The sequence below is a fragment of the Aphelocoma coerulescens genome, chromosome 7, assembly GCF_041296385.1.
Source record: "Aphelocoma coerulescens isolate FSJ_1873_10779 chromosome 7, UR_Acoe_1.0, whole genome shotgun sequence".
NCBI lineage: Eukaryota > Metazoa > Chordata > Aves > Passeriformes > Corvidae > Aphelocoma > Aphelocoma coerulescens.
In genome coordinates this window covers 32,654,918-32,679,810 of record NC_091021.1, presented here as the reverse complement: position 1 = coordinate 32,679,810, position 24,893 = coordinate 32,654,918, and the positions used below count along the sequence as shown (strand labels likewise).

Sequence of the window (24,893 nt, the reverse complement as noted above, 5' to 3'; positions counted from 1 at the left end):
TTGGCTTCTTCTGTTAATGCTGACAATTTAAATTACCCTTATCTTTTTTTATCCCTCTCTCCCACATTGCAGAAACTGTAGCCAGCTCAGAGGAGAAGGAGAAGCAGACTGGGAGCAGCAGACACCTGCTTTTCCTGGAGGAGATGAAGGATATTATTTACCTATTGAACAGCAATATGGTCTTAAGTAAGAATATGCAGATTCAATTTAATAACCAGCTAGGAAAATACACACTGTCTGTGCTTGGGATTGGATCCACAGAGGAGTTTGGCAAATGACTTTTTCCACATTTTTGTGTGTGTGTATCAGTGGTCAGCTCTGTACACATTTGCTAAGGCTACTGTTCATTTCAGATAGCTCTTGCCATTTCAGGACTGGGAAAAAATCTTGGTTTTTGTACCTCTATGAAGTATTATTTAAAAGTCAAAGACTTATGGTTACCTGGCAACCTATAAATGAAGTCTTTGGAAAAGAAACCTGGAAGAAGGGACCTGTTGAATATCAGTCTTCTTTCTACATTGTACATGAACCTCTCTCACAAAAGATTTCAAGTGTAAATGGCTCTTTCCACTCTAGGACTAGTTTAAACTTAGAAGTATTAGCAAAATACAAAAAAATATAAATATGTTTATATGAATAAAAAAAGATGGTAAAACCTTTTCCCTGACCTTTTCACTATCCTGCCCCGGCCTGTAACTTTACCTGAGCTGCAAAAAAAAGCTTCAGCTCTCTTTGAAAGGCTGCAAGTGTTTAATTAATTAATTAATTAATTAAACCATAAGAACGGTGAGAGGAGTACACCTGAGTAACTGGTGCAGCCAGAGCATTGCAGTTTTCTCCATTTCAGGCTTCAGCCCTGCGTGGAAGGACTGCCCTGACCCATCCCATCCCATCAGGACCTCGGTGCTGGCATCTGTCCAGTTCACAATACATTGAGAAAACCTTTTCTCTTCCATTGCCTTTGTAAATCTGAAGCATAACCTGACTCTAGATGTGAGCTAGAGAACATTGCAGAGAAAGCAGGATGGACACTGAAGGGTGAAATGCCGATTACAGAGCTTTGTGAGCTGGGTGAAGAGCCTGGGCACGAGGGCTGCTCTTCCCTCTTGCCACTCCTTGCTGAGCACAGGAGGAAGTTCAGGCTGTTCCCTGCAGATGCAGCAGCAGCACCACACTCCCAAGCAGCTGAACACATCTAGCACACAGATGTCTGGTTTGGTATTAACATCATTTCAGATGTACATTCAAGGGGCAGATGTATAATCTGGGACTACATCCAAATTGTCATTTAACGCAGTAATATAATCAGTAAGAATTTCTTCCCTTTTACTGTTGCTCATTCTTCCTCCTGCTCCTTAAAAACTAAAGCAAGGAAAACAAAGAAAATTTAAAATAACAACCTTTAAACAAAAACAAACAAACAAAAACAACAAAAAAACCAAACCATCAAAACAGAACAAAACTAAACCGAAAAACAGACTGAAGCATCACAATGGATGTAGTTCTGTGGCACATTATCAAAGACTTGATTAGCTCTGGAAGTGCAATGGCTTTTGAAGTAAACAAATATTTAAACCTGCCATGTTGTAAAATTACCTTATTTAACTGAGGGTCAGACCCCACTTAACAGGTAGCAGCTAAAAGAAGAGAAAGGTCTTAAAATGTGTATAAATGTTTCTTTTCACAGTTCCTATCAACAGTGACCCCTCACCTCCTGCAGAGGCATCTGCTCTCTGCCCTCTGGGCTGAGAGCACCATAGGAAGGCAGATGTCAGACAGGACATGGTGTTTGTACAGTTATTTCCCACTGATATAAGTGGTGAAGCAGAAATGATAAAGGTACACTTCCCTGGTAAAATTCAGAGTAAGTGGGACGCCAATGATCCTGCATTGTTCCCGAATGCACACTCTTCTGAAAAGAGCTGCAAAACTGTTAGAGAAATTTTCACCTGTCCTTCCTTCTACTTCACTTTTACTATACAAACAAGAACAATAAAAGCTTTTGCAGTGGTGCAATCAAAATTCATTCTTTGAGGCCAGCTACAGAAGTTGCTGTGCTGGAAGATGCTAACAAGCAAAAGGGTTATTGTGAGGTTTGTTATCTACATTATAGCAACGGCAAGTTCATCAACACAGACAGGAAAAAGATCTGCCAGAGTTACTGTTTGTTATATAGTACTTTCATCCCTGGAAAGGCAAGGGAACTACAGAATCTTGTGGCAGAATAATGACAGTAATATCAGGCTCTAGTTTTTCATCCCCCAAAAAACCCAAGCCCTGAACCCAAAGCTGTTTTTCCACAGAAATGTCACATCCCAGAAACATCATAAAGCCCTTTTGATGACTGAGAGCTGTGATACTGAATTCATGAGAGCAACAAGAGTGTTGGCCTGGGCTTCATTGTTGGTGAAATGATGGGAAACAATCAGATCACTGCTGACAACTTAAAAGCTTAGCAGGAGAAATAAGAAACTACAATAGGATTTCACAAATCACTAGGTCCATAGTGATAAAAATGTTTTACTTACTTATAGAGTAGGAAATAAAGTTTTCCTAATCCCGAATCACAGGCTGTGTTGTAGGTAGGTGCAATTGTCAGATCCAGCAGACATAAAACACTCAAGAAAGAAAAATAATCAAATTGGAAAGAGCTGCAGATTACAGAAGTAACAAGATGAAACTCTGCCAAGTATCATTCAGCCTTCAGAATGTGCAGATGGATGTAAAAAACCTGAACCCTGTCTTACTCTGTATTATTTAAAGTTATCCTCATAAACCCAAAGAACTTTTGTAAAATTCTTGCAGCTGAAATCAGAAATAGGACTCCAGTCAATTTTAGCAGATGCCCACAGGTATCCCATAGAGTATAATTAGTCATCTGGAAAATGGAGGGGAGGGATGAAAACTATTCTATTATTATTTTCACCTTCCTAAGACAACAATAAAAGCACGAGCACATGAAGCAAACATATATCAAATAGCATCAGGTGCACTTCTTCAGAGAGTTCAAAAAAACCATTTAACAGAATGCAGCTGAATGCCTACAGTATAGTACTCTGCACCATGCAGTGCAATAATTATGCACAATTAAAACCTACTGTGCAATTTTGTTGCCATAAAAGCTCACTGACTCACACCAATTGAAAGATCTAAAACAACCTACTACAGAATTGCTTCCCACAATTAAATGCCCATTCACAATTTCATCTCTATGGCCAAAATGCATTTCCCAGTTCAGTCTGATCTTTTCACAGTTGTGGTGTTTAAAGCTCAGGCTCTGAAAAAGTGAACAAGAATTAGCATTAAAGTAGCTCGGAGAACACTTCCATGTTTCATTTCTTGGAAACACATTCCCATCTTGGAGGCTCATAATAGGTACTGAGTAACTAAGACCATCATGAAATTTTGCCAGGAATCTTAGAAATATAGGAAAGCTGCATTCCCACTGTAGGAGAATGAATAGTGCATGCTCATTTATTTGTATGAAATCCACAGTGTGTAAGTACAGGTTTGTGATCATTATTGCGTGCCTGAAAATTCATATGGTCCCTCTGCAGAATACATTACAAAGAGTAAGAAGTTTTAGACTTGGAAGTCTTAAATTAAATGTAAGAGCACTTCCAGGAGTCAGAAATTTCCACAGACTCCGAAACTTACTAAAAGGTAAGGAAAAAAGCTGGAAAGGGAGAAACCCCAGGAGAACATAACAGGCATTTTAGCCTCTTTTAGTGGAGAACATCTTAGATCTAAAAGTGATGTATAAGAAGAGACATAATATATGCACTTATATTTGTGGATGTCCAGCATTTCCCCCAAAAGTGTTCTTTTATCTCCATCACCAAAGAAGGTGTTTTCCCACTGGTTTCAGTGAGGTCATAATTTCACTCTTTGGAAAGTTTTGGAACTGGGGCTCAAGAGATCTTGAACACCACTCTTGCACAGAAAAAAACTCACAAAGGGTCAGCTACCAGTGATGATAAAAAAGTCAAACTTTTACTACAAAAGTATTATTTGGTCTAAATTTATGCAAATAAATAAATATTACCAAGAAGAGTGTGCTGATCATGAGTAAAAAACAAAAGGAGAATAAACTAGAAAATCAGTGAAACAAAGATAATATGCCAAGATTAAAAACAGATCCTTAAAAAATATTTAGATGTGGTAGTTAGTTATTTATCCCTTTGGGGTAGCTATGTTCAATTTTTGTTAGGCACCCATATAAAGAAGAACTCAAAGCAATTTGCTGCTTCTCCTGGCTTGCCTTCCTCAAGGGCTTCCAAGATAGTGGGGCACCACCCAGATGTCATCAACCTCACATTTGAAGAAATCCTGACCAGCCACAGAAGCAAAGATAAAATAATCTAACAATCTCCATCAGCCTGAGCAACTACATACCACCAGGCAAGATTTTTAATTCCTGATAGTGTCCTCTCCCTGACAGGCATCCTTTTCCTTCTGTAAACTGCTCTTCTTACTGTTATCCCTTTTCTTCAAAGAGAACCTGGCTTAGGCTGCTAAGCCAGTGGCTTTGGGAGCTGAGGGCCAGCAGAGAAGCTCCAAAAGCAGCAGTTTAAAGTAGCCTGGCTCTCATGCAAATTTTCAGCCTCAGAGTGGCTCAGGGTATCTTCTGTCACTGAAATTCTTCAGCTTTCAGGCTGCAAGCAAGAATTACCTCTAGACAAGGTGCTTTTTTTTCCCCCTGTTATCTTCTATATGTTTGTTTTATTTAGATTTCAAAGAAGATAATTTTTGGAAAAACAGCAACTTCGGCCATTTTATTTGCTGTTTTCCACTTGCTTTATTATGCAGAATAGCAGTTTATACTACTGCTGAAAGACTATCATATGTGATGGATGCATTCTTCCTTGGTAAAAAAAGACAACATATATTTTTGCTAAATTATTTTGTATTCAATACTTTATATTCCAGGTTATTTAGCTCCCCATTTTATATCTTAAAAAATTTTTGGTGAAGTAAGAGGTTTCTGTATTTGTACAAAGAAGTCAAGGTCTCTTCCTTGGAAAATCATGACCCAGGGAACATGGAGCCATTAGGTTTGTTTTACTTTCAGAGTATACCTATTCCATCAAAAATTACAAAATGCTATCACATTCAGACACCTCAGGCCTGAATTGCAAGACAACACCATGTCCTGCAAGAAAGGACGAGAAAGGTTTTGAATTTTAAAATTCAGTGCACACAATTTCAAATCAGAGGACACAGCAGACAAAAAGACCTTGTCTGCTGTTCCAGAAAGGCAGGATTTTAGGCACAGAGCTCTGCCCAGACAGTCAGACAGCAGGAGCAGCTGTAGAGGACAGACAGAAATCCATCACCCTTTTGCCTCTGCTCTTGGAAGCTCAGGCCAGATTGCTGGTGAGGGAGTGGAGGCAACACCTTTCCTCCTACATCCCTACGAGCAGCTTAACCCACTGAGGGGTTATTGACCAAATTCAGGCTCAGGCTTAAGGACAGAGCCAACCTCTCAACCTGCAACTTTCAGCCTGAGCCTTAAAATCTTCCCAGCACAGGGACAAGCCCAACCCAACACCTGCCCAAGCCAAGCAAAGACACGCTGCCATCAGCAGCACAGCAAGAGGTGCTGGGGGTGAGTTCTCAGGTTTCCCAAAGAACCTGCCAACTCCAGGCACCAGGAGGTGTTTCCAAGGAAGCTGCTCCATGCCCCAGGCACTGCATGATGTGTGGGAGCAGAGCAGCTCCTGGCCTGCACAAGCACCCAAACTAGAAATCTCTGCAGTATTTTTCTGACCTTGTCTACATGATCACATTTTGGAGCACAGGGTATGAGCTCTGTGGGATGGCATCCCTGCTAAAGCCAGGGGTAAGATAAATTTAGCAGGCATCTTTGGAGGGCACACTGTAATGTCCAGATGAACCAAAGTCAATGTTAAAGCCATCTCTGGAGACCACCTAAGTAGATAAACATGAAAGAGCACCAATATGAGCTTATGTTAGTAAGATTATGATTTCAAGGCCATTATTTTGGCAGCTCCCTGAGAGCCACTTCATGTCCCTTGGGCAACAGCAAAGCACTGTGTCCGTGAGAACCCATGGGAAGTGGCAACTGGAGGACAAGGTTATGGAAAGACACAGGGTAAGACATTCCTTTGTGGAGAAAAAATAAAGTAACAGCTCATCCATCCGATGGCTTTCCCATCCTCATCACTCCACGCTGTGCTGTGAACCCACATTCACCCACACCTGAGGGCCCCTGACAGGAGCTCCTGGTGCTCACCCGGCCCTGCTGGCATCGGGAAGATGAAGCATGCTTGCCAGGGCTCTCTCTCCACAGCTGGTGATTCCAAAATCCTCCAGAGACAGACTCCAGAGCACAGCCCAGAGCTCCTGCTGCCTGGTGTTCATGTCTGGGTGCCGGCTGCGGAGTTGCCTCTGTGCCAGACATGGACAGCTCCCACCAGCTCTGCCACAGACCCTGCACAGAGCACAGCTCGGCCCAGCAGTGACACCCATGGCACTTCAGAAATTGTCAAGGGCACCAGGGGCTGAGGGGACAGCCTGGAGAGTGCCCAGAGTGGGCAGCAGAGGGAGGAGATGCTCACAGAGGAGGACATAATACAAAATTGGTCAGGAGATAAACACAGGACTAAAACTGTGTGAATTTAGCAAGAACTGCTCTGAACTAAGTGCCTGAGGAGATTAGAAAGGATGGCAGGTTTTAACAGCTAAGGACTGTATGGGATAACTTTACAAATACACCCATTGGAGTCTGTCTTTGCCAGAACATTTTTGCTTAGTTTCTATTATGCCATGCAGAATTGCAAATTCTGTGCATTTAAATCTTTCAACATCAGTAAACATTACATGTGATTATTTTGTTATTGCACCTTACATACCTGGACCTGCTTCCTAAAGTGAGTTTGAATGACACACTTCAGTGTGATGATGCATTACTGTGACATGTGCATCCCCTCCCTTTCCCCCTGGCCATGTCTGTAAGACTAAGGAGCAATACTGAGCTGAGCACCAGGTATTGTATCAGCTATCAGGTTCAGCTTCCTGCCTTAATTTTGTAACTGCCTGGATATTTTAATAATTTGGATATTTTAATAATTGTCCATTTTATTATTTACATGAATCAACTCACGGAGTGTCTATTTGATCGCTGTTTGATAACTAAACCCCTGAAGAGGGAATCAGTTTCCCAATTCTTGAAGCATCCTTCACTAGAAGGTGTCTTCACCTTTCTTTCACTTGGGATAAGTGATGATTGTTCTGGGTGAATAAAGCTTGACTATGCATGCCAGACCAGCCTGCTAGTCTGGAAAATTCTATACAGCTGTGTGAGCAAGATGGACATTTACAGGCCATGGACCAGAGCCAGGCAGCTCAATTAGTTGTACAATCTTCCTCTCAAGCAATTGCAGGCAAAGAAATTTTGCCAGACCTGGATTTGAAATAATAGAACAGATGACCAGTAAAGGAAGCCATGAATAAAACTACCACATTAATTAAGAGTAAATAATTATTGCAGTGTACATAACTGATTCTGAGAAGGATGTTCTGCAGACAGAAAACAGCAGCAAGCAGGCACTTACTTTGCAAAAGGATCAAGACTAGTGACACAAGAACTCTTTTCAGGAAAATCAACATTATTAAGGGTCAAGGACAGTATGCCCTTCTGTTGTCTTGGCATGATTTGTGAGACCCCATCCAGAAATCTATAACCAGCACATAGCCATGAAATCACTGACTCCAAGAAGCTCTGCACTTTAGTTACTATTAGCAATAATGTTAATATCATTCTAAAACCAAATGATTTGGGGAAATAATATTAAAAAACTCCATTCCAAGAATAATGCAGAGAAGAACTGAAGCAGTAACTACGAGAGAAATGGAAAGATGAAATTTAAAACTCTGAGTTTCCTTTAGGGTGATGGACAACAAAGAAGTCACATTTAATATAAAGAATTCATTCATGTGATCCACATGCTCATGCAATCAGCAAGGAGCAAGATACATCTCTGTTGCTCCTACTCTCACTTTTACTGTAACGAGCCTCAGGTATATCTCTTTCTTCTAGTCACATGAATTTTCATTTGCTACCAAAAAATCTACAGAAAAGTTACAAAATCAAATTAACAGCAAATAAGCACCCTAAGGATGGCATTTAGAGACAGTTATTTACCCATTGTAGGGATTAACAGCAGATTATCCATTAAAATCAGATTTTTTCCTTGATGTGAATTAGCACAGCTCTGTTCAAATAAATGGGGCCATGCCTTTGACTCCCAGTTGATGATCCAGCCTGTAACGCTCTCAGAAGTGGGATTCTGTTCACCTGAACAGAGACTCAGTGGGATGCCTCTGAGCAAAAAGTTGTAAGTCAGTGTTCACAGCAAGCCCGGTTTCACACCACACCTGCTGAGATGTTTCAGCTATCCTGAATTCTCCAAAAGGCTGCTTTGTCTGCAAAGGAAGGGAAAAAACCCTCCCAATACAGCAGCAAATTAAGAAGGGGGAAAGGGGCACCCTATATTTAAAAGCCCATAAAGCACAGAGAAAGCTCAGTGGGACAGTGAGTGTGTGGGCCAGGGGTAATTTTTGGGGTGTTTCTTCAGAGAGTTACAATTTACATGTAAGTGCTTATAATTTCTGTAAAAGACACACATTTCAGGCTCCCAACTTTTGGAAGCCTGACTATCTCCAAGGAGTAACTTGGTGCATATAAAATGGGAAAAAGAAAAACACAGTAGGTTTGTGGGAGTAACGTGATTAAAAACCAAACAAAAAGCACACCAGGGTACCACTAACCTGCAGAGTCCATTTACCAGTGGAAGAATTTCTCCTACCTGAGTTTGGTGATTTGCAGAATGCAGGAAAATGCATTTTCAGAGGTCTGTGAACAGGTTTAGAGGCAACAAGGCGGCTCAGAGGAAGCAAATGTTCAGACTCAATAGATTGTGGGTGAAGAGCGATGAAATTATTGCTAGCAGAATGTTTTCAAAATGTTTTTCACTATGTGCAGGTTTTTCTAAGACAGAAAAATAAATATACAAACATCTCTGGAGTGTTTCAATGCTGCAAGGTATGTCTGGTCTAAGGGGACAGAACATAAAAATTATTTCACTGCTGTAAGAAGGAATAGCTTAGAGAACAGTAATCATGGAAAAGGTTTGATCTTCCTGCTTTGGGAATTACTGATAACTACCTTAAGGGGCAGAATTAGAGATGGAAGGAGAGGAGTTGCCTTCACCCTATTTACCTCTCTTCCTACCCCTCTCCCCTTCTTGGTTTATTCCTTTCCCTGGTCTCCTACAGATGTGAATTTTGGGGAGCCTAGGCCAGTTCCTCAAACACTGAATCCCAGCCACAGTTTCTAATGTTCCTATATCTCCATTATGGTGGCTCTGCACCCTTTGGTACTGGAACAGCTTCTGTAGCACAGCCATTGAGGTAAACCAACATTTGTTACATTGAAGAAAAAAGACTTTTAGGTATTTGGAGCAATCCCCACTCTCTTTTCAAGCAGCTAAAAGACTGCCTTTAATAATGTAACAAATAGAAGCTAATCTTCTTTGGTGTGTCTCTGGTGGCATCTGTACTAAAGGTCCTGATCTCTCAGTGCTGGCACCTCTAGCACTGATTAAGGACTTGAACTGACTGCTCAAGTAGCACAGGTCAGGCAGGGAAGGAGGAATTAGGGAGATTTAAGGGAACATGAGAGGCAAGATGGCAATATTGCTGCAGGGCCTGGGCTGAAAGCTGTAGCTTCCTTAAGAACTGAGGCATTCTTAAGGACATGGGAACAATATTTTTGTGCCCAGGCCCTGAAGCAACTGTGCCAACAATTTCTCTTGTTTTCGCCTCCTGAAAAAGGAATTGTAATCATTACCATGATTTCAGGAAGGGGAAAACCCAAACCATTGGAAGGTGAAGGAACTTTCCCAAGTATAATCAGTAAGGATAAGGAAGGGAAGAGGTACTGTGTCTACTCAGAACTCTCAAAGCAGCACATAAAAGGCTGGGTCCTTGGAACAGGTCATGTTCAGAAGGACACTATGGAATTGACTGTAGTACTCTAGAGCTTCTCTAAGAGTCCATTCTGTTTTGAGTTGACACCCAGCAGTCTTTACCTTGAAACTGTTATCCTCTCCTGAAAAACCAAACCAAGCAAGAAGCAGTGTTTTCTAAACAAATGACACAATATTGTTGTGTGGAACAAGCAGCTTTGTTCAGGAGTTCTCTTGAAGATCCACTTCAAGGCCAACATACACTTCAGATTTAAATAGTCTGGTATGTGACGAGAAATTCACAAAGCCAGGATTCTCAACTCCTCTGTACTTGTGCCTCTTTGCTATACTGCTAGGGTGACTCTGCTGCCAATTTTTCAAACAATTTAGAGTTGAACTGTCTTTTTTTAAACCTGTGAGAGGAGAGGGAGGAAAAAAAAGGGAAAAATGAAGAACTTATAAAGGGAGACATAGATGTGTCAGTTTTAGAAATCAGCTGCAAAAAGAGGAGGTAGGCTGGCAGGTATAATGGCAGACCAGAGCCAGAAAGCAGAAATACATCATTAAAAGCATTAACTAAGTGTTTTGAGGAATTACTTTGGCAGGGTGCCAACATGACATTACTATTATTTCATGACAGACGCAATGTGTCACCAAACCTTTACACCATTGAGACCCCTAAAAGCAAATTAGTGGTTTTTAAAATAATGAAACACTTCTACCATTTCAGTTTTTGGGTGTTTTGAAACTTTTAATCCATGACAATCTGAAGCTGATTCATTCACTATTCACAGAACAGTTGAGACTCTCACAAAATTGTTCTGTCTTGAAGCTTTATCAAGAGCTCAACCTCTCACCCTACCCTCGAGTACAAAAGGAGCAGACAAGGACAGGAATAATTTCAGCTCAGGCTGACTCCTTTTGCAAGGGCTCAGGTATACCTCATTTAGTGGAAATCCATTATGCATCTAATTCCAAGGGGCTGCTCATTCCCTTACCAAGGCTCTCCATCAGCTCCTGACAGATCATCACTTTGTTCTTTTCTTCTCTAGGTTAGGCTGGTCCTGATTGCCCCTTTGCATCTCAGAGAGGACACTGGCTTAGTCCATAACCATTTCCTTGAGAAAAATATTTCACTGCAACTCTTGTTTTACCCTAGGAACACATTTTCCAGGAGCTTCTCTTCCTACACTTCAAATTCACTATGGCCAACACATTCCTGTAGGAAGAGTAATGAATCCAACTCCATTTTTAAGCACTGGGAAAAACATCACATGCAAAAGAGTGACAGATGGAGCTGTATCAGCTTTTACCTAACAGTGAAAGGGGAGGTAGAAGTCAAGTTTCAGCACTTTTGCCAAAATGTGTTTTTCACAAAAGACATGTGTTAAATTACTAACACATATCCATAATATTTTTAAATATTTACACTATGAACTAATGACATCCTCTCAATTAGTGAAAAGTGTCTTCTGTACATTCCTTTGTGAGGAAGGAAACACATAAAAAGGCAAGGAGGACTTGGGGAGAGGTGTGCATGAGACCCAGCTCCATTCATCATGGCCCTTGCATTGGATTTCCTCTTTATCTCCCTTTGGTCTGAGATCACCACATGTCCATGGCCAGAAACCTCTCATAGGGCATCACTTCTTGTTTTCCTGCAACACCACAGCCACAAAAGCCATCTGCTTAAAACTTAACTTTTTAAATTTTTTTTTTTCTTCCAAAGGGATTAAAAAGAAAATCATACTGGCAGATGAGCTTCTTTCTTAATGGGAACACTATTACAGATAGACAGAATGTTCCTTTATGTTTATGGAGCTTCTCTTGCATTGTGTAAATGCACACTCGCAGTGTAATCATGAGTTTTCTATCATCATTAGCAGCAGGATCCCAGTAGTTAAATCAAAGAAGCCTAGTAAATGCCCCAACACTGGAAGATTCCCACAAAGAAAAGCCTATTTAGATAATTAAAGGAATCTTTATGATATGAAGTTTCTCATCTCACAGCAAATTATAACACATTAGGTAACACTACCAAAAAAAGTCCTGAAAGCTTGCAAAGCCACAAACTAGAACTGGCTTTTGTTTCACAATCTTGAAATAATGGCTGGGGGCAAGATGAGGGGGAAGTGAGGGGAAAAGAGGAAGAAGAGTTCACACTGAGGCAGTAAACTATTGTTTCTTTGGAAATCTTAAATTTTGTTCAAGTTTTTAAAAATCAATATAAATGGAATATTCTTGGGTTGCAGACATAAATAAAATCCAAGAATGTCTCCCACATACATAGTGTTGATAGGAAAAGAAGTTTGAAAATGGGGTTTAAATCATCCTTCTCAGAAGCTTTAAACCTCACCTTGCAGCAAGTGACACTGAGCTTCTGGCAAGTGGCAGTTTCATGTATGAAATGTGTCTCCTAAAACTGAAGAGCATACAGAGTAGAACAAGATAATGTGTCAACAAATTACATCCGAAAGACTGAAAGCAATCTAGAGAGCCTGCACGGACTGATCCCTTTGTATACAGAAAAGTACCAGGTGTCAGGATATCACAGAGGAGAGTTTAGATCTTAATAGCCTAACAGAATAACAATACATCGATTCACAGTGTGGATAAGGAAAAACAAACCAACAAATACCCACAAAACAACAACAACAACAACAACAAAAAACCAAACCACAAAATAAGTTCTTACCTCAGTTGTTTCCCCAGTAGCTCGTTCTGGGCCTCCACACATCTCTGTCAAAGCTTCCACAGCAAAATCTGCTTCCTGTGGTTATGTCACCACCTGCCCCAGCCATTTATGCAGCCAGCTGTCCCCTCAGCACAACTCATCAGGTGCTGACAGAGCCTAAGAAAGTGATGCGTTTCAGGGTTTTATGTTTTAATGGCAGAATCTGCCAAAAATTATTCCATATTTTACTTTATCTCTCTGACTTAAAAGGGAGGAATCACACAATGACCGGGATTCTAGCCATCAGTTAGGACACTAGAAAAAGGAACAGGATTGTTGTTGCCAACTTGCCTTTGAAAGTATATAGAAACTTTTCAAGCCAAGTTGCTTCAAATTCTTAATTTGAGCTCCACAATTCCTGTTGCCTGTCAGGGAATATGAGATGAACTTCTTTTTAATTAGTTAATGCCAAAGCAAGTATCCCCTTGTTTTAGTGTAAAAAGCTCCTTCTTCCTATAGCTGTGCAGTAATATTTATGAATTTGGTAAAAAATTATTCAGCTGTAGTTAATACAGAAAACTCAGAAAGGCCTATGGTGGAAATTTTTTTTTCCTCTTTTTTTTTTTATTAAGTATTTAGGTAAACGCCTATCATCCCCGAGGTTTTAATTATTAAAGAAGCTGAAAGTTCAGCTGCAAGAAGAAAGGTCAATGTCTAGCCCTGGTTAACTGCGGGAATCAGGGATGATAAACAGGTAAATTAATTGTCTTTTCACTGTTTATACATTAATTGCTCAGCCGGAGCCGCGGGATGGGCACGGCCGGAGCTCCCCCTGCTGCTCACAGACCTGTGCACACTTTGCCATTCAGGCGCTCCCAAAAAAGAGACCAAAAATCGGTGCTTGACTGCTTAAATGACCCGACTGCGGTGGTTTGACCCCAGCCAGCATCCAGCCCCACAAAGCCGCTCTCCCACTGCCGCAGCAGTGGGATCGGGGACGGAATGGAAAGGGTAAAAGCAAGAAGCCTCCTGGGTTGAGATAAAGGCAGCTCAACAGTTCAAAGTGTGCACGCAAGCAAAGCAAAGCAAGGAATGATCTCCCAGCCCTCCCCAGGAGAGCAGGACCCCACCACAGGTAGTGGTGACTTGGCAGGACAAACACCATCACTCCAAATGTCCCCGTCTTCCTCCTTCTTGCTCCCACTTTAAGTAGCGAGCAGATTGTTCCTGCGCCCTGGAATCACCCCGTGCTCAGCCCCGGTCACCCATCCCGCCTGTGTCTCCTCTCCTGCCACCCTCCCGTGCAGCCCAAACTCCTCCCCAGTGGGGCGAGGAAAAGCAGAAAGGCCTTGGCTCTGTGCAAGCCCCGCTCAGCAGTAACACAAACATCTCTGTAATATCAGCCGTGCTCAGCACAGACCCAAACCACAGCCCCCTACCAGCCACGGGAAAGAAAATTAGCCCTGCCCCAGCCAAAACCAGCACACAGACCACGCTGACACCAAACTATTACCTTCCACATCCTGGCTGACTTAGGCAAAATGAGACACCCCAAAATTCACTTTAAGCCCACCCCTAGTCACCATTTTTTTCTTAACTGATGATATAAAACACATTGGGCAGTAACCCCAACCAAATACCAAATCCTGTTAAGAAAATAAGATTTATAATCTTTATTGTTTACTTACATATAATAAATATAATACAGAACAAAAAACATCACACCCATTGATTGTATTACACAGGCTGTTAATCAGAATACATTACATTTTCTTTTCATTAGCCCTTTTATAGGGTTTTGGTACTGAATATTAAGAATTTCAATTTATAAACCTTTTAACATAAAAACAATCTTCCAATTTTCACCTTCATGCGTATTTCAAATCTTCATATATATACTGGTTTTGTTAAAAATATATAAGCACTGTTCAGTATTTGCAATATAGGACTTCAATTTCCATTCATTAGATCTCTATTAATATAGAGATTTTTCAAAATAATTAATAGCTTAAATCTGATTTTAATTAAAAATACTTATTCTATATTTTTTATTTAACTGACCTCACATCAGAAAATGAAGTGACAGGACAAAGACACCCCAGACAAAAGCCAGTGTTCACTTTTAAAGAACAAAGGGTAGAAGTTCTGGTCCTTGCTTCACCTGTATTATCCTGTAATAATGGAGACACAATTTGGTATAAAGAGGGCAGGAGGAAACCAGAGTTTCTGAAGAGATATGCATCTTCTTTTCAGATTTACCACTGCCATCCTGCTGTTTTCTTGGCTTAAAAATCACTGCATCAAACCCTGATATATGTTTTTCTCTGCATGAATATCCTTGCCATTAAATGGAAATCAGATTAAAATGCTACATTTCTTTTTTATCAAAAATAGATCAAGGTTTAACACACTCTGGAATCAGGCTTTCAAGTGCAAACGCAATACACATCAGCAATTCACGTTTTGCTTTCACTAAAGAAAATGGTTAAAAGATGATTCATAAAGATGTTTCATAGAGGATACCTATCTGGAACTTGCTATGCTCCCAGAACATCTGAATTATCAGCAAAGTGTACAGACTTCAGGGGCAAAAAAGTTTTCTTCAGGTGAAAGCTCTTCAGTTAAAGCAGCTTCCACTTTAAAAGTGTAACTGAGAATTCCCTGAAAGTTGGTATAAAATGCAGTGCCAAAACAACCATCAAAACTACAACTGGTTTTGTGCATCTTTTAATGCAGTCAAGTTTCAGGACTTTCATAAATCAAGGTTTCATAAACAATTTTGTTTCACTAATATCTATTCCAAAGAGATCTCACACAGATTTTAAATCATTACAAACACCCCTTCAGCTCTACAATGCTGAAGTTGTAGCTCATACTTAGTACATTTCTCTAATTCCATTCAGGTAATGTCAGCTCCAACACCTGGCTGTGCTCTCCATGTAGCCTTGTGTAAACAGCCTCTCATGAGTGCCAATTCACAGAGCATTCCTTTGGAACTGCATTGGATGGACTTCAAAAAAACCCAAACCACAAACAAAAAAAACCCAAAACTTCCTAAGTCTCCAAATATAATTTTTTTCCACGATTTTTTTTTTTAACAATCACAGGGCTTAATTTAAGCCTTCAGCTTCCTAATAGTCTTGATTTTCAACTAGGATTTCTGTTTTAAAGTTTTTTACATTTTTTTTTTCTTCTCCAATAGGAAAGTGACACTGTTTGGTTGGAAAGCCCTGCTGTTACCCTAGATCGAGGAAAAAGTACATCCTAAAATATTTTAGAAATTAGTCATTCTGGCAGTGGAACTACCTTAATTGGCAGGCAAGTGGTCAGATTTAGGTAGAAGAGAAGTACCACATGTAACACAGACAAGGAAGACTTGTGGACTGGCAACATCAGCAATATATTGACTGATATCATTGATAAAATACAGTCATTTGCATATTATGAAATTAGTTCTGTGCCAAATGGCTAATTCCCCTCAGCTTGATAAGTCTGGAGTTTGATTGGTTTTATTTGGTTGGGTTTCTTAAAAAAAAAAGTGGGAAAAAAATCAGGAACATATGTGAAGAACTATAGAAATGGCCCTGAATTATTATTTGAGGCCATTTCAGTATCCTGTCATATTTCTCCTGTGAAACATGAAGAAAATTTGTGCACCTTCCCTGAAAAAAACCTTCAGAAGTTCATTAATAAAAGAAAGGGAACACTGGATGTAACTTCATAAACTGAGATGGTTGAAGGACTCTGAATTTGTAGAACTAAACAGCTGCTTTCTACAAAAATCCTCAGAGAAAAGCTCTTAATGCTTTTTAAAAGTAGGAAGTGAAAGCCAGATGGAATTCTGGATGCATTCCACATCATGATAGGCATGTCCAGAAAAGGTTTGGTTACCTACTAATACTAATGACAAGAGTAAGAACACAGATCTCTAAGTAGTCACATTACATGTCAGATTTATGTCTTATGTCAGATTTCTAACACCACAGAGGACTAGGGCAGTCAAAATACAATTACACTGGCTTTACCTAGAGAGGAAATTCACTTTGCAGTGAATGCAACAGGGCATGGAAATGGAAATGTCAAAGCAGAAATCATCAAGAGGATGCTGATGCTCAAGGCTGATGACTATGACCATATATTCTCACTATGGACAAAAAAGCATACAGCAAAGTGCAGGGGTTAATACTTCTCATGCTGCTGATTTTAAACAAAAGTCATGTAGCAAGACAAATTCACCTTCTAAATAATTAAGCTGCATACTGGATATGTGGAAATATCTTTTGTGACCAGTAACAGTAGTGTGTTTACCATTTTTACCAGCACTAAAATCCCTCCATTTATATTACTGAGGTCTTAAAGCAAACCACTCCAGATACATGCTGCAGACAGAAATACTGCAAAGGCATAAAGGTCAACCTGACTTCAGAGTTCCTTTCAATAAAATTTTACTTTATTAATGCTGTCTATGACTTTCATGGGCTTTGGATCAAATCCCAGTCTAGCCAAAGTAACTTTACAGGAAAAACAAACAAAAAATCCCCAAAGTGAACAGACTTTGTAAAAATTTAATGATACAAATGAATATATTTATGCTAGAGATTTATCCTGATATACCCCAGAATTAGATTATGTATTATTACAGCACTGCCCAACCCTGAAAGTTAATGTCACTGTCATGCCAGAAGTGCAGCTTCAAAATCAGCAGAGTAACTATTCATTTCTATGGCACAGAGGATAATAAAGTAGAAAATCACACACATTTCAGCATCAGCTTAGAATGGATACTTCTCCAGAAGGTAACAAAGTGTTGGGCAGAGTATATTTTACTGACATCTTTAAATGCTCTTAACATTCTCATCATGATTTACCTGATAAGCCTAAGGAAATTCAACATGGAAGTTACATGATGTGAAATGTTTGAGTGAAACCTGGAAATGTTTGTAGGGATTTTAAAAGCAGGAATTAGTTATCACCTCTCACAACATATGGTATCATCCATATTTCCCTGAGAAATCATGCCCTGCAATGATCATGTAACACAAAATACAACATTAATGAAATCATGGATTAAATAGGGAAAAAAGGCCTAACAGTTTATGAATGAACACCTAAATGTTACTGGAGTTATAACTATTAAATTGCAGGTACTACATGTGACAGCCATAACGGAAATGGTAACTAACTCAAAACTTACCCCAAATAAAGAAAACTGATTCAAAGTACCATCCTACAGTTAGCCATATAACTCACCATTGTGATATTAACATCAGTTTGTTTCTTGATTTTTGAGCATGCCAGTTCTTCACTTCATTTACACTCTGCCTTTCCAAGGCCTATTTCCATATGAAATGTAAAGTGTGTTCATAAACTCAGCTTATCTTCAAAATTTAACTGGTTTTCCCTGTCCTCTGATAGATTCATTCAGCTCAGTAACATCATTTCCCGAAGACAGGAGGATCTTTTAGTAGGGAATAGGAATGACAACATTCAACACTAAGAGAAATGGAACCAAGAATTACAAAGAAATCATTTTGCCACCTTATTTAAAGCCATCACAGCTGTGAATAGCAGTACCTAGGCACGAGTATTGTGACAGGAATGACAATGACAGCAGCACACACTAAGAAAAGCAATTTGCAGGCTCTCCTATTTTCATTAGTACATTCCAAGGAGGTCTGCCACGAATAGACCAAGTATCACCTGCAGCTCCCCAGCTTGAACAACTGCCCTGCTTAACACCCCATTTCCACAAAATACCTCAGCATCTGCCACTCCACAGGGACACCTGGGCAGTGCCTCCAGCTTCTGAGTCGTGTGCAGTCCCTGCAGCCCAACTCCATGGCCAGCCAGACCAGTCCTGTCCTACAGCCCCTACCCCCTCACAGGGATTCCCACAGGCCAGAAGCCAAGGAGCAGGATGCAGTGGACACTGGGAAAGCCAAACAGCAGGCCCTCAGCGCCTTCAGGAGCACTCATGTGCCCCAGACTCTGTTACAGATGTGGTATTTCCATCCCTTGCTGAAGCAGCATTACATCTGCAGCAGTCCCTTGCAGTGAACACATTTTCAGCGTGACTGAAACCCAACACAAAGTGGCCAGAAAAACTGAAATCCTTTTCTGCCTTTGTTCTGAAGTGCAGCACACTGCTTATCAAACTACAGGAGACTCACCAAAACCCTAAAAGCAAAGGCATGCTCTGTAGCTTTTGGCAAATTATCATAATTTCCTTCATATACAAAAACCAAACAGCCCCAAAACCTCAATTGCACACACAGAATAAATTGATGGTTGTCTCGAAGGATTACAGGAATTAGTTCAACTGTTTGACAGAGCAACACATAGTATTCATTTCCCACCTTGTAGGCCTGGGAAATCACTGTTCCTTAACCATCTAATGACAATCAAAGAAATGTTCGACATTATTTTTCTAAAGCATATGTGGTTCCTACAAGAAGTAAGTCAGAATAAAGACATTCCCAAATCAAAACAGTAAGAGCAATGACAATTTACACTACCACACAGAGGTAAAGCATTCATGAGAGAGCTCCTTCACATTCCAGTTGTGTCACGGGGAAGAAAAACCCAGCACGTCTCCGTTGCGTCAGAGGTACCTGAGAATCAAAGCTAAATCTCTTGTGCATTTACCAAGCACCCATTAGAGAGCTATGCAATTTACATTTCAAATCAGACATTATATTTATAAAATATCATTGTACTAAAAATCACAAGGTTTTGTAGAAAAAACTCCATCACATTCTATTAAATGCAGGAACAATGTTATATGTCATAGCTTCTGTAATTAAAAGTGTAACATGTTTCTTGTAACTACAGGGGCACCACTGTTTAAAAATCATTTCAGGAAGGAGAGTTTGTTTTGTTCTTACTATATAAAGAACTGCAATTTAATGCAAAAACACAGCTTAAGCTACCTAGTGCCACGAGATAAAAATATTTCGTATCTTATTTTAAAAAAAATTAACATCTTTTGTTAAAAACAAAAACATTCGGAAAGGCCTGACTTTGAGTTTACTGAACGTTCTTCAACATTCCTGGGGTCAGAGGCAGAAGAATATTCTCTTATTAACCTCTCAAACTAATGAATAGTGCAAATTAACAGTCATATACATGGGAGGCTATGATGATCTTTGACTTTAACCCACAAACACAAGGGCAAATATAAATAGCAACTGCCTGTTTGATATCACAGATCCAATCATATTTGCATGACCAATTTCAAATAACAGTAATAGAAAATTTTGCTACAAATACAGTCATTGCCCATCTGAAAGCAGACTCAGTCTTCCCAGGCTTAATTCACTGATGCCACAAGTCCCAGCTGATTCAAACTTGGAGTTAATGCCTGGTATGAAATATTCAGCAGGTATCACTGAAAGTTTTCATTAACTGAAGAGAGACATTATCTTTTTATTTTGAGTAGGCAGTACAATACTTCTTGAAAAAAAGTTGATGCAAACATCCCCTAAATTTGTCAGAATTTTGAAGGACAAATCCAAAACCTAAGGAAACTCCACTGATCCAGAAATGCCTGAAAATTCTACTGAAGTAAAGGTTAGTTCAACATACTGCATTTTCAACCCCTTGACTTGTGGGGTTTGAAAATTTAACTGTGAAATTTAATCGACTTTCTTGTCTCTTTTGGGTTTGTGATTTTGTTGTGGTCGGTTTGGGGTTTTTTTTTAATTCCTATTTTAGCGTCCAAGAAGGATTTACTATCTCATCTTGAAGAGATGCCTCAGATCACCAAAGTCTGTAGTGCAATCCAGTATTAAAAATAGGAAGGAAAGATTTGATCAATATTTGAACAGAATAGCCCCAGGTTCATTTTGTCTTCCTTCTCTACACACAGTTCTTATATTAAATTCCAGCTGCTGGCTCAAATTCTTCTATAAATGTAGAGTTAAGCATGTTGCCTTCCTGCATTCCCTTTAAATAATGGTTTTATCACCACAAGACCAAAATTTCCTTTGGAAGGATCATTACCGAGTGCCAAAACATGAGCAGGCATTTCTGCTATGTCATCCTTCTCTATTTGTGTGGAGGGACAGTAGAAATACCCTACATTATTAATAACCTTGTTATGTGGAAGAAAATACTCCTGGCTAAAAATCCACCTTACATTCATTACAAAAAAATAAAATCCATCAAAAGCCAAAATTAACTTTGATCTAAGTGTCTTATAGGCCAGGAGCTGAAAAATGGCATTGACTAATTTCAAATATTCCTGAATATAATTATAATAGCTTCTCCAGATTCAAAAGGATAGAAACACTGCACTGCAGTGGAAGGAAGATAATTACCAGTTTTAGAACAAATTTATTAATACAGCTGGGGGGAAAGAAAAATCAATGCAAACACCTTTCCTTTTCAGATTGCTTAGCAGATTATTGTAGTGCCAACCCACTGACTGAAAACTTTCATAACCAATTTGATCTCTTTCACAACGTGGCAGCTACACCTGAAAATGTTCATGTCTGAAAGATAACTGGGATTGAGAATGGGTTAAAGAACCAACCTGTTTTAAAACATGTGTAAGAATGTATACCCAAATGTATTGTAATTAGAAATATTTTATCATTCACTGAAATGTTAAGGATTCCTGATTGTTGGGAAACTTTTTTGATTTTTAAACATCAGCACCCATTGCCATTACAAGGCTACTCAAAATGGCCTAAGACATTATATATGTAGTGTTCCAGGACCATACAAAGATCCTTCCTCAGTAATTATAAGAATGCACTTAATAAATTATTTTTCTATTTTCATCTATTAATATGCAAATCATTTATACAACATAAAAAATTTAATTTGTACCTACTACAGGTAACATATCTATTTAGCTTTTCATCTGAAAGCCTGTAAGACTTGATGACCTGCAAACTTATTTACATAACTCACTTAAAAGTATCTTTTAAGAATAATATTGTCCAGCATTTAACAAAATTGTGACTTAAAAAAAGAAAGAAATCACTTAACAGCATTTGCTTTCTTGATTTTGTCAAGTAATGTCACCAGCTCAAGTGTTATAAGGCAGGTTGGTTGCTCAGATGGACTAAGACTCCCTATGGTGACAGGCATGTAGTAAATCTGTTCATTTATAAAATCAGATGAAAGCAAGAAAAAGTTTAGAGTTTCAAAAGAACTGAAACGTCTTATTTTTACTACAAATTCAGAATAGGCACTGAAACATGATTCCTTAGGGACTTTTCCTGAAGATTGTCTCTTCGCTGGGCATCATTCCATTTTTAAACTAAGAAGAAGAAAAAAAAATATCATGGGTACATAATTCAGGATTACAAAAGAGGAATTACCATAAGTATTTGTTTCCATCTTACTAACAAAGGAAATAACTCCATGTCTTATGACATCACAATTACTGGTTAGAATATTTTTAATTTCATTATTAGATTTAAGCAACATTGGAAACTAAAAATATGCCATTCAAGTAATTCTGCATATTGAAAACCAAAGCTCTGAAGCACAGGGCTAAGAGAGTCCTAAACTTTGTTTGTTTTAATGCTCCAAGCCAGTACTGACAAACCAGTAATGTTCCTTTTAGAGATTTGTTTAACCTCCTCTTAAGGAGGGATGTTTTGCAAACTCTTTAGCTATTCTAGTCTACTTTCCCTATGCTTATCATGAGAAATATTTAGCCTAATATTTAATAGAATTTAACAACCTAATTCTTGTCAACCACAAACACAAGGGCTCCTTTCCACTTTCGGGACCCGTAATGATAAAGTCTGGTGATGTTCCCTAAACATCCTTAAATGGTTGGTGTTTTTCATGAGCTGCAGTAGCCCAAACTTGAGACCCCAACAGCATTAAAGACTGAAGTAATTACCTCAGATGTTTTCCAAGCACATCATCCATGCCAAGAAGCTGAATACCTCTTCTGGCTCATTGACTCACATCCAGTTTTGGATGAACTTTGTAATACTCTTTAGTAAAAAACTCCATTTCAAAACCATTGACCAAGAACTGTGAGAATAATGCTTGGCAACAAGTAGTAGCAATAACTTTGAAGACACACTTTAAAACTCTGTCCATCAATACAGAACAAGACCAACTGCATGCTCTTGAAAAACTTGTCCTTGCATAACACAAATGCCACCATGAAAACCAATCCTCACCTTTCTGTGCATCGTTTGAGGTTTATTAAAGGTTTACCTTTTCTCTATGAACAGCAGCTGTCTCCATCCTGTGAAACACTGTGCATAGGGATGAGGCTTTCACACTGCTCGCTTTCTTCTGGCATTCTTAAAAGAAACACAGTTATTTAAGTCATACAGTAATATTAAATTGGTTGTTATGAAGCCAACAGAAGTACCAAGTATGCAGCTGTTTGAACTTTAGCCATCAAAAACATGCAAAGACTCCTTAAGTCTATTAAGTGTACTCAAGTTTGCACAATTCTCACTGCATGTGCTGGGTACAGAAATTATCACAGATGCATTAAGGGAAAAAGCTGTGACAACCACTAGGAAAAGACTTTTAAAAGGTAAACAGACTTCACATCTTTCTGTTTTCTGAGCATTACATAGGTTAATAAATGGATTGGCAACTACAACTATTAAGAAATTAATACACCTGAATATAAAATCAGGTGAAAATAAACAGAGTATGAATATTGTGGAAAGGCTAAAGAAGAGATAGGATTATAATTTGTCATTGTCCTACCTCTGAATTCGATGTTTTCTACAAATAAAGGCAAAAATTCTTCTGATTCCCACCATCACTGGATCCCAGTTGTTATAGTGACACAAGAGAGTTGCAATGAAAAATGAAAAAAATACAGGTACTGCTCCTGCAAAAAATAACCAGGAAAACTGCACCTGGAATTGAAACACAAACATCATTCACTCAATAGCTTAAAAAAGAATTGACATGCTGTAAATTTGGAATGATTATTATTGTAAGTCTGAGATGCAGTTTATTTTAAACAGTGTGAGTTATTTGGTACCAATTCTATAGCTATTACTTCTTTTAAGAACTGCATAACCTGTTCCCACTGATCCATTCTTTACAATGGAACATTCTGTTTGCACTGGGAGCTGAATAAGACTGCTATTTCCAAATAGTCTCGGTTTTAGGTTTTTAGCTCTGTCTCTGGTGCCAAGGAGAAAGCCTCCTACACATTCCACGGGTCGGAAAGACATGATCTTTAAAGTCCCTTACAACCCAAACCATTCCATGGTTCTGTAACTCCAAACCAAGGGCACAAGGACAGGAAGAGCCTGGGACCTGCTTTTGAGGACAACAGAGCTATGAGCTATGGGCATGGCCCCCTGAGTGGAGAAAAGATCCAAAACTGAAGATTTTGGAGAAAACAGATTCAGCTTTGGTACCTGGCACTGATGACCCTCCTCAAAGATCTCATAAACTGCAATTGTTAAACCCTGTGAGCCTATTTAAGCCTATTTTCAAATGAAATTCAGAACATGTAAGTTGCCAAAAGGAATATTTAATTAGTTGTTAAAAACCTGGTTGTAATCTCCTAAGATTCAGATTTATGTTAGAAAATTACAGAAAAGTAAATACTCAGGAAGTTAGTGATTATGAATACTGTATAATTACCATGCCATTTAACAGTCATATGAAGGCTGCATGTATTGATATTTTAATCTTTACACTACATGGTGTGATCCTTGGGGTGTCCTATGCAGGACTTGGACTGGGTGCTCCTGATGGGTCCCTTCAAGCTCTATGATTCCATGATTATTAGCCATACCAGTGGAATTCTTGTGAAGGTTTAACTAAAAACAAGGCTGGCCAGAGGCATTAACAGAGCAGCCTGAAGCTGCAAGTTTAAATTTCTATCAGGCCATGTGAGATGTGGACATCTGAGGCTTCAGTGAGCACAGGGCTTGGCTTAGGATACTCTGATGTCTGTATGGCAGAGACAGACTTGTACAAACACACTTGTGCAAAAACCCTCAAAGTCTCCAGCAGTTTGCCTTTAATCAGGGTCCCTCACTTGTTTTACTAATACTAGTAATTTATTTTCTAAAATGCAAGACAGAAAGGATTTACTTCCAACACCAGGAGTTACAAAGGTAATTTGCACTTTTGTTACCAAAAGCAGCTGAAAGTCATCCAAGAGAGCTTTGGAGATGTTTCTGCTATTTGAAATGCCTCCATATTGCATTAGTACATGAATAAAAATTAATTCTACAAGATCTGGACTCTGTTTATTCAGAATAAACAGC

The 24,893-nt window shown here is 39.2% G+C and overlaps 1 protein-coding gene across 6 annotated transcripts in view; it reads right to left on the bottom strand.

Annotated features, from left to right (window-relative positions):
- The window catches only part of SLC35F5 (solute carrier family 35 member F5), a 131,844-nt gene that overhangs the window by 87,386 nt on the left and 19,565 nt on the right, over positions 1–24,893 (bottom strand). For 5 of the 6 annotated variants that reach the window (XM_069021196.1, XM_069021200.1, XM_069021198.1 and 2 more), the window contains 3 exons: positions 23,365–23,519; positions 22,855–22,943; positions 14,316–21,934 (listed from right to left, as the gene is read on the bottom strand). In XM_069021196.1, the coding sequence (XP_068877297.1) occupies positions 22,862–22,943; positions 23,365–23,519 (237 nt within the window). In that variant the 3' untranslated portion in view covers positions 14,316–21,934; positions 22,855–22,861. Of the gene's footprint in view, positions 1–14,315; positions 21,935–22,854; positions 22,944–23,364; positions 23,520–24,893 lie in introns of those variants that run through there. The other variant, XM_069021202.1, reaches the window with a different exon arrangement.